The 14,008-nt window shown below is 39.7% G+C and overlaps 1 protein-coding gene across 1 annotated transcript; it reads left to right on the top strand.

Moving 5' to 3' along the window:
- Positions 1-738: 738 nt before the first annotated feature.
- Positions 739-13,582, top strand: LOC115926236 (zinc finger protein 593-like). Its single transcript, XM_030990934.1, has 3 exons — positions 739-1,120; positions 4,353-4,415; positions 12,461-13,582. Exons 1-3 carry the CDS (start codon positions 927-929, stop codon positions 12,627-12,629), a joined length of 426 nt encoding a protein of 141 aa, XP_030846794.1. The 5' UTR covers positions 739-926; the 3' UTR covers positions 12,630-13,582.
- The last annotated feature ends 426 nt before the right edge of the window (positions 13,583-14,008 follow it).

The raw sequence follows: 14,008 nt of genomic DNA, 5'->3' as shown, positions 1-14,008 counted from the left end.
TCATATTAAAAGGATATGTGTCAAAGTAAAAATTGCAATATTTAGAAGTAAAAAATGCTCAATCTTCTCTTACATAAAAAGGGTCACTTACCAAAGATGGAAATTAAGAGGCACTTATGGGAATGGAAAAGGTTCACCTTTTGCATTTAGGAAAATGGCACTTGTCAGAGAAAAAGGGGCAGTTTTTAATAGGGGTATTTGCGAAAAGGGGAATTTATGAGAAAGGGGAAATATGGCTCATTTTATTATTAAATGAAGGCCCTTATCACGAGGAAGAGGGGATCTTGTTATAAAGAAAAAGGGGTACGTTAAAAATAAAAAGGGGTATACGATTAAGAAAAAAAAGCTTAGGGCGCCTCTCAGATTTGAATAGGGGCAATTATCAGTGGTAGAGGTGGAACCTATTAGAAGTACAAAGTGTGTACTTTTCCTATGTAAAAAGAGGCACTTTGGGGGCTACTTGAAAAAATGGGTCACTGTGTCCTGGACGCCCCCCCCCCCCCACCGGAAGTGTTGCCACTGTCCTTATCCTGTGCATAATTACTTTTACCATGAGACAGCAACTAAACATATATATGCACACATTAACGAAACAATTCGCCTGCTATACAATCGTATGCCCCTCCCGTCTCCCTGGTACAACGCATTGATCGAGTAAAGACTGTACTACATCCAACACTTGGATTTCGATGACTACATCACGTGTTGTGTAGAAATCCCATTTGTACGTTCATCAAATTGGCAACTTCACATTTTGGTTTACAATGGATAGGTTACGCTACCTTCATTTCCCCCGTGACTAATGCATGCGCAGTTGCCTTCATCACAGTCCCTTACACGTGCATCGAAGTTAGTTTATTTTGTTCAGTTAAGAACTTCAAGTTAACATTCTTCTTCTTTAAAGCGGGAGTGATAATAAGTCGAAAATGACTCGACAAGCCCGGAAAAGACATCACAAAGGCTACACACACATCAAGAAGAAGTACCGAACGAAAAGGAAAACGAAGGACTTGGACGAAATCGACGAAGATTTGAAACCCCAACATGCCGCTAAATTGCTCCATCAAAAAGTAGATTTTGACAAACCCGGTTCAGCACAACATTACTGCCTACATTGCGCGTGAGTAATACTAGTTAAAGATAAACTTGAGTTCTGGTTAAAAAAAGAAAATGAATTCTTACGGAATCTAACGAAACTTACACTGAATGTCAAGATTACAAATAAATGTCATGTGCCAAATAATTTTGGAAGAAAATGTATACTGGCTGAGTAATGTGCATAGAAAGATAAGGAGATCAGGGGGCTGTTTCTCGAAACTGTCATAACTACAAGATCAACGACATCTCACCACTGTCACGCAACTTGTCAGCTAAGTGTTTCACAAAGCCGTCTTTGCCAAGATAAGCGACAACTCGAACTCCCGCGACAAGCGAGTTGTCACTGCTCCGAACCTGTCACATCTTTTTAATTGCTGTATAGCGCCATCATAAGTCAGTTTGTTGCCATTCCATGGGCCGCGAAATGGACGATTAGTTTCACTATCATTTTGAGAAAAATATAGACGAGTTCGGTACGTAATTCTCTGGGATGCGAAATGCAAATGTACAAAAGTGAAAATACAAATTATACAGAAACTTTAAAAAGCTGAATATAATTATAAACATTAAATCACAAATCATTAAACTATACCTAACTATAAATAAGAGAGGTAAGAATAGGGTGTCTGATCGCGCACCCGATGTTGTGTGCTAAAATCTTTCCCATAGAGATTGCACACATCCCTATGTGGTCTACATGCATTGCGCGACCAAGCAAAATTGGTCAATGATTTTATGAAAAATTTGAAATTCAAACCTTTATAACAAATGATCCTGAAGGTGAAACTCAATAAATGTGGTGTCATATGAAAGAGCAGGTTTTTCTCCATATTTCCCATAGGGGGCCACCCCCGGAATTCTAAATATATCTTGCTCAAAACAGCGATTTAAACATTGTTTCCATGGTAACTCGGAGATTTACCAATTTCACGAACTGCCCCCCCCCCCCCCCCCCCCCCCGAGGGATAAGTTGGGCCAGCTGTAAAGAATATATCCATGCACTTATTTTTTCTCTAGTCCCAAGGGATCATTTGTTACAACAGTTTGAAAATACCCTTGCTCCACGCTTTGCATATCGTGCTGTGCATTAGCTGTGCAGCTTTTGAGCAGAAATTATAACTCTGCGTGAACCACTTTTCTGTCCATTCTGACCAAAATGCTATGAATATTGCACAGTTTTTGAGGGGCTGTATCTTTTGATAGAAACATCGGTGAGTCTTGAAATTTGAAAGGTATTATTCTGATTACATTTTTTACTCCAATATCAAACAAAAATGGTGAAAAACGATCCCAAATTGAAAATTGAAAAATCGTTCAGACACCCTACTAAGAATGTTACGCACCGTTTTCCATAGTCGATCCATAGTCTTTTCTTAGGATACCGTCATACCTTTGGGGCCTATGTGCATTATCCTTCCCTCTCTAATTACTTCTTCCAAATTATATTTTCAATATCAAATCAATTATATAACGAGTATTTATGAGACTCTAGATTAACTGGCTGAGAAAAGACATTTTGCCTAAAATTCCTCGTCACAATAAACAAAAAAGTACATATTGATAAACTATCACATTACGGTATCCTTCAACTAACTTTTGATTCGACTGTCAAAAAAAAACACTCACCGGTTTTTCTTCAATTTAAGAATCTTTACAGAAATATGCAAATCGTTTGATGATGTAAATATGATAATGACACTATTTATTATTTATTTTAGGAGAATTTATATGTATATATTTCTTTTTGAACAATTTTAGCCCCAAAACTTGTTTTGGGTTATTCTTGATAAATCAAATGGATAGTGACAAAGACTATGTTCTTGAGCTGCTCGTATCGCGATATATCGATATCATGTCTGTCATGGCTTTGTGAAACGGTTTATCCGCTTCATGACATCTCCGTAGGTCGCCGACAAAGATATGACTGTCATGGAGTTGGTTTCGAGAAACGGCCCCCAGGGTATTACTATCCCCGACACCATGTGTGTTGTCCCATATACATCTTTCTGTGTAAGTTATTGTTACTTTACCAAGACTCTGCCAAATTTATGATGATTTTGATGACTCCAGAACCTTGCATTACACACCATTACTTACATGCTATAGATTTTTCTATGATCAACTTTTCTGATCCATTCCACACCTTTTCTTTCACAATGCAATCGCATTACCAGAACTCAAGTTAATCTTTAATGGAAACCTCTCTCCAAGAAATAATTTTAATTGTTCTCAGAGTCAAAGATACCCAATCTCTATAAACTGGTATGTCACATTTTCAAGAAAACAATAACTACTTAGATCTAGGTCTATAGATCTAGGGTCTAAGTTGTTAAAAATTACATAATCATGACATTACAAATCAAAATGAAAATCACACTGACTTAGTCTACATAGAAATAGAATGCTTTGAGTCTAACATTTATGCAAAATAGAAGTACAACATTACTCAAATACTTGGTTGAATCATATTATAGTGCAGTAATATAGACAATTATTACCCGTATCAGACATCTGAGCAGTGGTTTTACAAAATCATATTACACTCGTTTGTAATCCTAAAAGGGCTAATCAGGGAATATGAGACCATATTTACCTTTTATGAAAAAGCCATTGGACTTTATGTGTTAAAAAAGCATGAAATATAAGACCATATTCACCACGCTGTATTTTGTCATTTTCATTGCGCATCTATTATGCATACGAGCACTTTGCGCGCACTCGATTGTGACGTAATAATCACACCAAATTGGGTACACTGTTTGCAGTGCATCAAACATTTTGTCAATTAAGCAGCTGGATGCACAGTGCTGGTTTGACAAAGTTTGTTCACTTCTATGAGATTGTCATGAATGTATTTGCTCTAGATGTCTGATTTAGATAATAATAACAATATTGACTGGCTTAACTTTCGGGAGATACCACATATATTTCCCTCACAAGACCCATATTGCCCTCGTCTTTGACTCTGGGCAATATGAGTCTAGTTTGGGAAATATTATGTGGTATATCCCTCAAGGCCAGTCCATATTATATAAATATATTTCAAATCAATAATTCAAATTTTAAAGATGTATAAGGGTCTATACTGTATTGTGTCAATCATGTCAGAATTGAATAGCAATATTGGATTTATAAGAAATTATATTTTTGTAATACATAAGGTTGTAAGATGAATCAATCTGGAGTGTTTCACAATACACATCATAAAGTTTAGTGAACTATCTAATTATGTTGATTTTGTTTTTATTTTGCAGGAGATACTTTGTTGATGAGGGTGCTATGAAGGCCCACTTTCGCCAAAAAACACACAAGCGGAGGTAAGCATGAATAGGCTAGGAATATTGTGTTTTGAGGTCAAACAAATTGCAATAGAATTTTTTTCACCGGAATGCATTTCAGTAAGGTCCCCAAAATGACATACTAAAAGTCCAAAAAAATCCATGTAGTGGAAGTGTGTCTAATTTGCATAAATCCAAAATGGCGCCAATTCTACTGTTTTCACCTAGATTTGGTCAAAATTTTCACATTACATACCTTTAAAAATACTTTTAGTGTACTTTGAATGTCTAAAAAGATATTTTCAAGAATGCTTATGTTCGCGCAAAGTTTCAGGTGCCTAATTGAGTGTCCTAATTTGCATAAATTCAAAATGGCTGCCAAATCAGGCATTTTTTATATTTTTTTAGAGAATTGATTATAATTATAATTCTTGTCCTATGTAATATCAGAATAATTTCGACAACACTTGTTCATGTTGTAAAAATATTTTTAAATTTCAAACATATCATAATTAGGTTCTTTAGTTTGCATAAACACATACATATTCAGTTTAGTTTTGTTTCTCACCTTACAATGCATTCCAGAGTAGCTATAACATATGTCTACATTGGTTCACAAATCTGAGTTCAGTTCTTATTGGAAGTCTCCAACAAACATACATTTATGTGGCACGCTGGTCAGTAGTATCATCAAGTTCTAGGTCTGGTGGTGGTGAGTTGGTGCAACTAGTGCCACGACAATCAGTGCAGGCTGTTGAACATTGGAGGCCATACTTCCGGCACGTGCATTTCTTGGTTGCACAGTCTTTCTTGCATCCACATCTGATGACTTTAAGGAGTGATGCGGGTGCTGGTGGTTTATCAGTTTGTATTGGAAGATACTTCCCATCCGTGACCTGCCAACCCCAGTCTACCGGTGTCAGTTTGTCTGCCATTCCTTTCCATTCTAGTATCTGATAGTACACACGCAGACTATGGAACTTTGCTGCTGCTGAAGTTGGGGGCAAAGTCTTTGCTTCTAAGGCAGACGACATTGACGATACCTTTACGCAATATCTTCTGTACCTCAAAGAATCTAGATCTTCTGTTGAGTCACCACCATACAGGCATACAAGTGCCTTCTCTCCGGCTGTAATAATGGTCTCCTTCAGGTCTGATGCTGGCTGACTAAATGCCTTGGCAAGCTCACAGAAGTCGTCATTCTTCATGATTTTCTTCAGTGCTACGCCTTTCCCTAGTCCAAATATGCGAGACGTTGTGTCGCAGCCCAGAAGCGCATGGACAAAAAGAATGTTGCCACACACACTACTTCCTAGAGTTTCCTTCAGCTTTTTGATATTCCATGTTCGATTCTTCTTGGAGTTTGCCTTGGGCTCAGGTGCAAAGAAGACGTCCTTTGCATTCAGATCAGCGTGGTAGATCAGCAAGATGAGAAGGTCTGTATCATCCCCGACAAGAACTGTGTCTTTAAACTGAGCTGCTTCTACCGCTGTAGTAACAATTAAGAGATCTGCATCTCCTCTTGCATGAGATACAGTGCAACCATGCGTTTCGAGCTTGGAACTGAGTAGGTTTATGAAGCGTTGCTTGTTAACTTCATTTGCAAGAAATTCGTCTTTCTTGGATTTGATTACCATGTCCTCTGCAAAGTTGACAGTCAGGCCTTGACAACCTCCTGATCGTCTAAGATGTGTTGCGTCCTTGGTTGACGGACCGCCTTGATAGCCATCAAAAACAACCGTTGGCCTTCCATATTTGCTGCTGACATAATTGACATATAGCTGGCATATGTTGTTGAAAGTGCTCTCACGTGGCCAAGGAAAACGGTGAAGTAGTGCACCACCATCCAAAACATAATGAACATCACCACTGGGTAGTGTCTGCTCTCGTGTCAGCTCATGTTCAAACACCTTCCAAAGTGCATCTGCTAGGACTGGTTTGTCGGCCTGTAGGGGGAGACATGATGATTCAAACAGAGCAGGGGGGTGACTGCATAACTCGTAGCTGAAAACTGATGCTAAAGTATCTTCACGTTCCCTACTGACAATGACCAGTCTCTGGAAAAGGAGCTGTGGGTCTACATGAACAGATTCATCGCCGATCTTTACAGCAGTCCTTGCACCTAATGTCACTGCTTGATCACTTCTTTTGAATGAATGTTCATCCACTTTCTTTCCAGCCATGGAGTTCAGTATCTTGTTACCGACGTCTTTGGATTGGTCTACATTTACAGTTTCATCTGCAGTCATTCCATTCGCTATACTGTGCAGAGTAGTGTCTGGACTGAATGGATTACGTTGGCTGAGGTAGTTCAGTATTTCCAGCGTGTCGCTAACATCCCTACTCTGTCTGGCACTTGATACATCTTTGTGTTGCTCACTTGTGAAGAGGTAAGCATTAGTAAGATCTTGCATTGCGGCGTTTACTTCTGCACGTATTGGCATTGACAGAAGCCAAACTGTACGTTGGATTTCGGACATACCACTGCCCCTTGTAAGACCACCACTTGTCTTTAAACTTCTCATTAACACCTGTTCTATGATGAGATCGGTAGACAGTCCTGCCCAGTAGCGATCACTTCTCCTTACTACGTGATACCCTTCTCGGAATCTCATGTAGACTTCAGGGTGTGTGTGTGGTAGTTCACGCATAATTTGCAAGTAGACATAGGCAGATTTAGCATACAGGATGTGTCCAGAAGCGGCAAAATATGGTAGCATGTCATGGATAGCCTGCAGATGAAGCTCCCAGTTTCCTGTTCTCTCAGCTTTGATAAACTTGCGCAAAATGTCTATCATGTCCATATACTGCAACCAGAGAACTGCTGTTCGCGTGGTCAAGGTCTCCTTCTTGGCCTTTATTTGCCCAAGAATTTGGTCAATGACTTCAGAGGAACAAATTTCACCCACCAATGCTGTGGCAGACAAGAGTCTATCATACAGTTTTTGTGCTTCTCCCAAATCTGTTTCTTTGATATCTTGTTCCTTCATGGTATCTGTTGCAGGTTCATTTACGTCTGTGCCACAAGGAAACTGAACTTCAGAAGAATGGTCTCCCCCACGTGCTACTCCATGCACCTCTTCTGAAGGTTGCTGTTCTACATGTGCTGCATCACAATTGGTTTCAGGAATCTGCTCTTCTTCAATTGCTACATCACAATGAAGATCAGGAAGTTGCTGGTCGTTGGTAGTTGTTCCAGAGGGAACTCCAGTGGGCTGCTCCCCGAAGTTAGCTACTCCACATGGAACACCTGGGTGTTGATCCTGCTCACTAGGAACTTCCGGAGGTTTCTCCTCGTTAGTTGGCAGTTGTACGTTATACAAGTCTGCTATCAGCATGGTATTTAGCGCAGCATCAACGAGGAAATGGCCCCGCACAGCTCTAGAAATTGCTTTTCCACCCAGCATATGGCTCACCGAGTTGCTGGCATACACTACTTCAAGAAGGTCATCAAATGCCCTATACTTCCCAGGAAGCTCATTTCAGTGTGCAATCCTCCAAGTCTCAGAACGATCTGCTTCAAGTCACTGTCACTTGGCTGGCTCCTGATTATTGTGAGTGCCTTCCACCAAAGCGACTGATCAAAAGTCAGAACAGGTGTAGTATTATACTGTTTAGCATGGGCACAGACAAAACGCAGAGTGGAGTAGACACAAGATGGATCACTAGGATTCATGTCAATCATGGGGAGAAACATAACAGATGACTGTCCAGGGTAGTTGCCCTTGTTTACCATCTGCATCGTTCCGGACCAAGAAGGCCTTGGGGACCGCAGGAGTAAAGATGTCTTCCACAACACATCAAGGTTTGATGTTGGATCTTCTGTTCCCCAATTCACAATCGGCTGGTAGACCAGAGGTTGTACAGTTGTAGATGCTTTGAAATATTCAATGTTGATGCGTCCAACAGCAGCGATGTCCTCAGCGGTTACCGTTTCTCTAGGTACAGGCTTACAGCACTTTGTCCCTGGGGTTTTGGTAGCCATGATGCCCATTCCGTGGAAAGTACCTGATCCATCAAGAGTGTCGATATTATGGTCGACATTGTCTGCAATATACTGAATGCACTCTCCTGGTTCATAGCCTGGTAGTTCAGTTCCTTGAGAAACTGCTGCACTTCTTTCATATTTCTTAACCTCTTGATAAGAGCAGGAGAAGCATTGCGCATGCAGTGTGTCGATCAGAAAGCGAGACGAGAATTGATGATGCATTTGTATTCCAAGTCCAAGCTGGAGAGGAGCAAGGAGAACCCTTGGCCGTATTGCGTGCATTATGGCTTGCCCAATAGACGCCAGTTTCACATCTACCTTTTTGCCAACAAACATGTTCCTTAATAGCAATTGCAGGGAATCAGGGAGAAATGCAAGTGCAGCAGTGGTAGACGACATTTCAGCAGGAGTTGGGTAAACGTCACTTGCAATTTTCTTTAACTTGACGTCATTCTTTATGAGCGAGGCAGCAGTCTTTATAATCCTCATTTTCTCCTGCTCTGGTGTGTTGTCCTTTGGCTGCTTGTGGAATTCATACAGAATAGCACTAACTGTGCTACAAAATGTAACTACATCATGCTTTCCGTTCAGTTCAGTTATAACGATTCTCTCACCAAAGTGCCCCTGTATTTTGTTTTTCATGTATACCACACTGTAGGCCTCGTGATCTGTATCCAGTAAATACTGTTGCATCTTAGTAACGAGATCAACTACTGTTGTTTGTTCCTCATCATTTTCCTCCAGGAACTCAACTACTTTTAAGAATGCAGTCAATTTCACCTCCTCTTTAGGTCGGCCAGTTTTAGCCTTTTTGGAAGTGCTTGTGCTCACAGAGTATACCTTTGGTATTTGTTTGTCAGTTTTAAAGTTCACCATGCATTGTTTATGGTATATAGCATCAGCTGCGGGAAGATCATTGATAGATGCAAGTCTTCCAGACACAATTTGGGACCAAGTATCATTTCTTTGTATGCATATCTGTGTAACAGAGTCCTGGAATTCTTTGGTTCTGACAGGGAAAACGTCAAATCCTCGCCTTTTCCCATCATACTTAGCAGGTTGTCCACAGAATATACAGTGCTTTCTGAAATCGAAGGGTGGTTGGAGTGAACGAAGTCCTATACGTTCTTCTTCAACTTTAACATGTTTTGATGCTACCTCCTTTGCGATTCTATTTGGTTCACAGTAGTTTCGACGGCATTTCACATGTACAACTTGTCCAGGATGTACATTTATATTGCTTTCACGTTGTTTGCTTGCACGATTCACTCCATCACTGCCTTTAGCTCCTAGCTCAACTGTAGGCCCTCCATCACTCAATGATTTATTGCAAAAACAACAGCACTCCATGGTGTAAATGCTTAATATAAGGCAAATGATATGACATCTAATATACAGTTAAGATCAATAAAACTTCAGCTGTGAATACTGTACACTTGGAAAAAGTCTATACTCCATTGTTGAACGGGGCTCTGGAGGAGTGTGCCTATTCTAAACTTGGCAGGTATCTATTCTACAGTTAGATGGTGTATATTGTCCTTTATTCATTTGGAGTAATAATGTCCATTCTATCTAGTTGAACGGTATCTAATACTGCTCTGGTGGAAGCTTGACTTCTACAGTTGAAGGGTGACTCCTATCCTGCATTTCTATTTGAAGGATGTCCCAAGTTGAAATGAGGGTTTCTATTCTATATAGATGTAACATGTCTATTCTACAGTTGGGACCTGCATACAATTGAAACAGATAGTAACACAATATATTGGTCATTTATGCAGAAACTAAAAAAATCACAAGAGCAATTCAGTGACACTAAATTCTTTCTGACATTTGACTAGAATAATAATATTCTTAAAATTATACACAAAACGTATGGGAGAGTGTATGGGAGAGGAACGATGCTCACATAATTGTTTTGGGGCTTGACCAACTGACACTGAAATATTAGTAAGGCAGCCTAGTCAAGACCCTCTGATCTAGATCTCAAATCCACCATACTTTTCTGTCAAACACATTTGAAGGGCCCAACAGGGCTATCCAATGCCGCCGCTAAGACTAATAAGGCCATGAAGCTAGCGCCATCGCTAGCCGGCCGGCCAGCGCTAGCATTGGAGCAATCCTTAGTCCTTACATCTTCTACGGCTATAGCTGGCCTAAATCTAATAAAATAGCTAAATTTACCGTTTATCAGACTCATAATGTGTTCCTCTGAAATGGTTTATGTCCATGTCAATCCCTGCTACAGCAACTACAGCCCCCGTCATATTGCTGTAGGCACGTGTGTAGGCTTGCCTTTGTAGCTATCGAGAAAGTTTCTCACCTCTCCAAAGTAAACTGTTGCACTGTGAACAACTTCTAACCAATCCAACGACCATGCGGCTAGGTAAAGCCTCTCCCCTATACATACATGTACATGTAGCCCTACCAACAGCTCTTGTGTTTGTCGGATACTCATAAGGGCTAGTTTTCTGAATATTTTATTTTTGTTTTTATTTAATACAGTCTAGTTATAGTCTAGTGCATGCATAATGAAATAATATAATCTGCAAAGGGGATAAACTGAACATAAATTACATGTTAGACTGTGTGGGTGTGGGTGTGGGTGTGAGTGTGCGAAGGGGTTTGTTTGAGGTGTGTGATGTACATGTAGCATATGGGTATTTTAGTTGATTACAAATGTACAGCAGATTACTTTTCCAACTCTATTAGTGCCTCAACAGCTCTACAAGTTGAAACATATGACAAAACCTATGTGTAAATCTTAGTATATTGGCGGCCATTTTGGATTTATGAATGCTGCGATGCACAATTAAACAAGATGTACTTCTGTATATGATATATACACCATATTACATTCATATAAATGTGAAATGTGTGCTTTAAAGTGCCAAAACAATTACCTATGATAAGAAATGCAACTCGATATCGGTGAAAATCTTCGAAAAAGCGGCCATTTTGGATTTATGCAAATTAGGCACACTTCCACTACTTGGATTTGTTTGGACTTTTAGTATGTCATTTTGGGGACCTTACTGAAATGCATTCCGGTGAAAAAAATTCTATTGCAATTTGTTTGACGTTTACCTAAAAAATGACACAATATTCCTAGCCTAGAAGGAAGAGAATCTTTTTTTTTTTTGTCTTTGTCTTCTTGTTTTTCTTTAAAAAATCAAGTGGTGTTCATGAAGATACATGATGTAGTAATAATAGTGAAAAATAATTCTGTTTTGATAGTGCAGTTTCCGAAGGATACAAGGTGCTGCCCCTTGTCTAAGGACATATCAAGAATCAAAGATGCAGATTATCAGATGTTTTTGCAAGAAGTCAAGTCTAGTTCTCAGAAATGTGTCAGAGACTCTGTGTCGCCTACATTTTCTTTTGCTCAGATTTCACATCGGGCATTTTACTGCAAGATTTGTATATGACAGAATTTGAGTGATGAATTTGAGTATGACCTGTAAACTGACTGACGCATGCCTCTTGCCATTAGAGTACAATTGTTTCAAACTACGTACATGTACCTGTATATGTGTACATTATAGTACATGTACATGTACATGTATCTACAGTGAAACTAGGAACCACCTGTATAGAAAGTTCCCCTATCTGTAAAGGTTTGTTTTCCTCGGACACCTGGGGGCTGTTTCACAAAGATCCTAAGTTGAACTTATCTCTAAACTGGATTTATCAATCATGGAAAGCTGTAAGCATCTTTGAATTTTTTTTTGTAAAATTTATTTTAAGAGGTATGGAAAGTCAATTCAAATCATTCTTATTTCCTATTCCCTTATTATTTGTGAACCCCCCCCCCCCCCCGGGTGTCTGTCAATAGAATTTACTTTTGATTATTTGAAGTCCCCCTGCACTACTTATAGGTACTTGCGCCCTCTATATAACAAACGATACCTAATCAGTGACCATTGGTCCCCCATGATCCTCTTTTTCTTATGTTAAGTGAGAGCTGATTTGATGAGATAACCACCTTGCAGTTTGGTCTAATCCCTCCTGTACACTATTACAGATAAGTTTTAATGAATGTCTATATGTATGCATCTTTTGATTTTCTGTCGCTTTTTCATTTTCCCTCCGAACCCAGATTGAAGGCCCTAGAGATGGAACCATACACACAGAAAGAAGCTGAAGCCGCAGCGGGTATGGGTTCATACATACAACCCAAGAAGAGAGCAATGATAACTCAACAGCCAACACAACAGCCAACACAACAAGACGTAACCATGAATGATGAAGCAAAGGACCAGACATAGATCAATCAAAGAACAGTATTCACCCAGGACAGGCAACACAACAAGATGTGACAGAATAAATAAACGAGGGACCTGACATGAGCCTTGGGTCACACCACTTCCGGAGATCAATACAAGAACAGTAATCACCCAAGGCAGACAACATGACAAAATGTGACTGTGAATAAATAAACAAGGGACAAGACCTGATCCGTGGGTCACACCATATTCAGAGGTTGAACGAAGCACAGCGATTATACAACAGGCAATGCACAGCAACATGTATCCACAAATGAATAAATGAGAGACCTGACATGATCCTTGAGTCACACCATATTCAGAGGTCGATAAAAGCACAGCGATTATACAACAGGCAATGCACAGCAACATACAGTATCCACAAATGAATAAATGAGTGGCCAGACATGATCCTTGGGTCACACCATATTCAGAGGTTGATAAAAGCACAGCGATTATACAACAGGCAGTGCACAACAAGATGCACCCACGAAAGAATAAATGAGGGACCAGACATGGTCCTTTGGTCACACCACTTTCAGATATCAATGATCATCAAATAGGACATGTACACCAAGATGATGGGAGAGACCAATCATGATTCCTGAGTAACATGCGCATCGATAGACATGCTACTTTTTTAACAATTTATATCATACTCGTGTGGTTTGCATACCAGCGTATAAGGTCATAATTTTGTTATTGTCATGCGCTATTTTTAATCATATTTAGCATGTCTGATAAACTATCTTTTTTTTCTTCTTAAAAACTAGTAAGAGAATTGTGATGGTCGATATGTAACAATTATATTTTTTATGATTTTAGTTGCGGCTAAGGTGATTGGATGAGAAAGCTATAACTAACCTGGAATGGGGCTGTTTCTAGATTCCAGAAACAGATCCATGATAATTTTAATTAAATTGCAAGAAAGAAATTTCTTTTATCTAATAGTAAAACCTCTGTATATTCTTCTTTTCTTGTTGTAACGGGGAAGAGTTATGTAGAAGAAAACCAAGTAAAAGAATCGGTTGAGATTATAGAAGAAATACTGAGTGATTTAGTATGTGCTTGATTTGGGTGGTTTTGTACCTGTCTATGGGTAGGTACAATGTACATGCGTATGTATGTCTGAGAGAAAGAGAGGGGGCGGAAGAGAAGAAAGAGGAGAGGGGTATCAATTTGAGAGCGATGGCAAGGGGGGTAGAAAGAGAGAGAATTGGGGGGGGGGAGAAGAACGAGAGAGGGCACAGATGGAGAGAGGGGAAGGGGGAGAAGAACGGCAGAATTAAAGACGGTACAGAGAGAGGAGGGAAAAGGAAAGAGGTGGTGATGCCAAGACAGATAAGGGAAGAGGTATACAATTAGAGACATAGGGTCAGAGC

Source organism: Strongylocentrotus purpuratus, unplaced genomic scaffold (assembly GCF_000002235.5).
Source record: "Strongylocentrotus purpuratus isolate Spur 01 unplaced genomic scaffold, Spur_5.0 spur5_contig_844, whole genome shotgun sequence".
Taxonomy (NCBI): Eukaryota; Metazoa; Echinodermata; class Echinoidea; order Camarodonta; family Strongylocentrotidae; genus Strongylocentrotus; species Strongylocentrotus purpuratus.
Note: the sequence above shows the minus strand (reverse complement) of the source record. Positions and strands in the feature narration are given on the sequence as shown.

Coding starts and splice junctions, on each gene's coding strand:
- LOC115926236 (XM_030990934.1), top strand. CDS start 927: ATGACTCGACAAGCCCGGAAAAGACATCACAAAGGCTACACACACATC. Junction 1,121..4,352: donor CATTACTGCCTACATTGCGC/GTGAGTAATACT, acceptor TTTATTTTGCAG/GAGATACTTTGTTGATGAGG. Junction 4,416..12,460: donor CAAAAAACACACAAGCGGAG/GTAAGCATGAAT, acceptor CTCCGAACCCAG/ATTGAAGGCCCTAGAGATGG.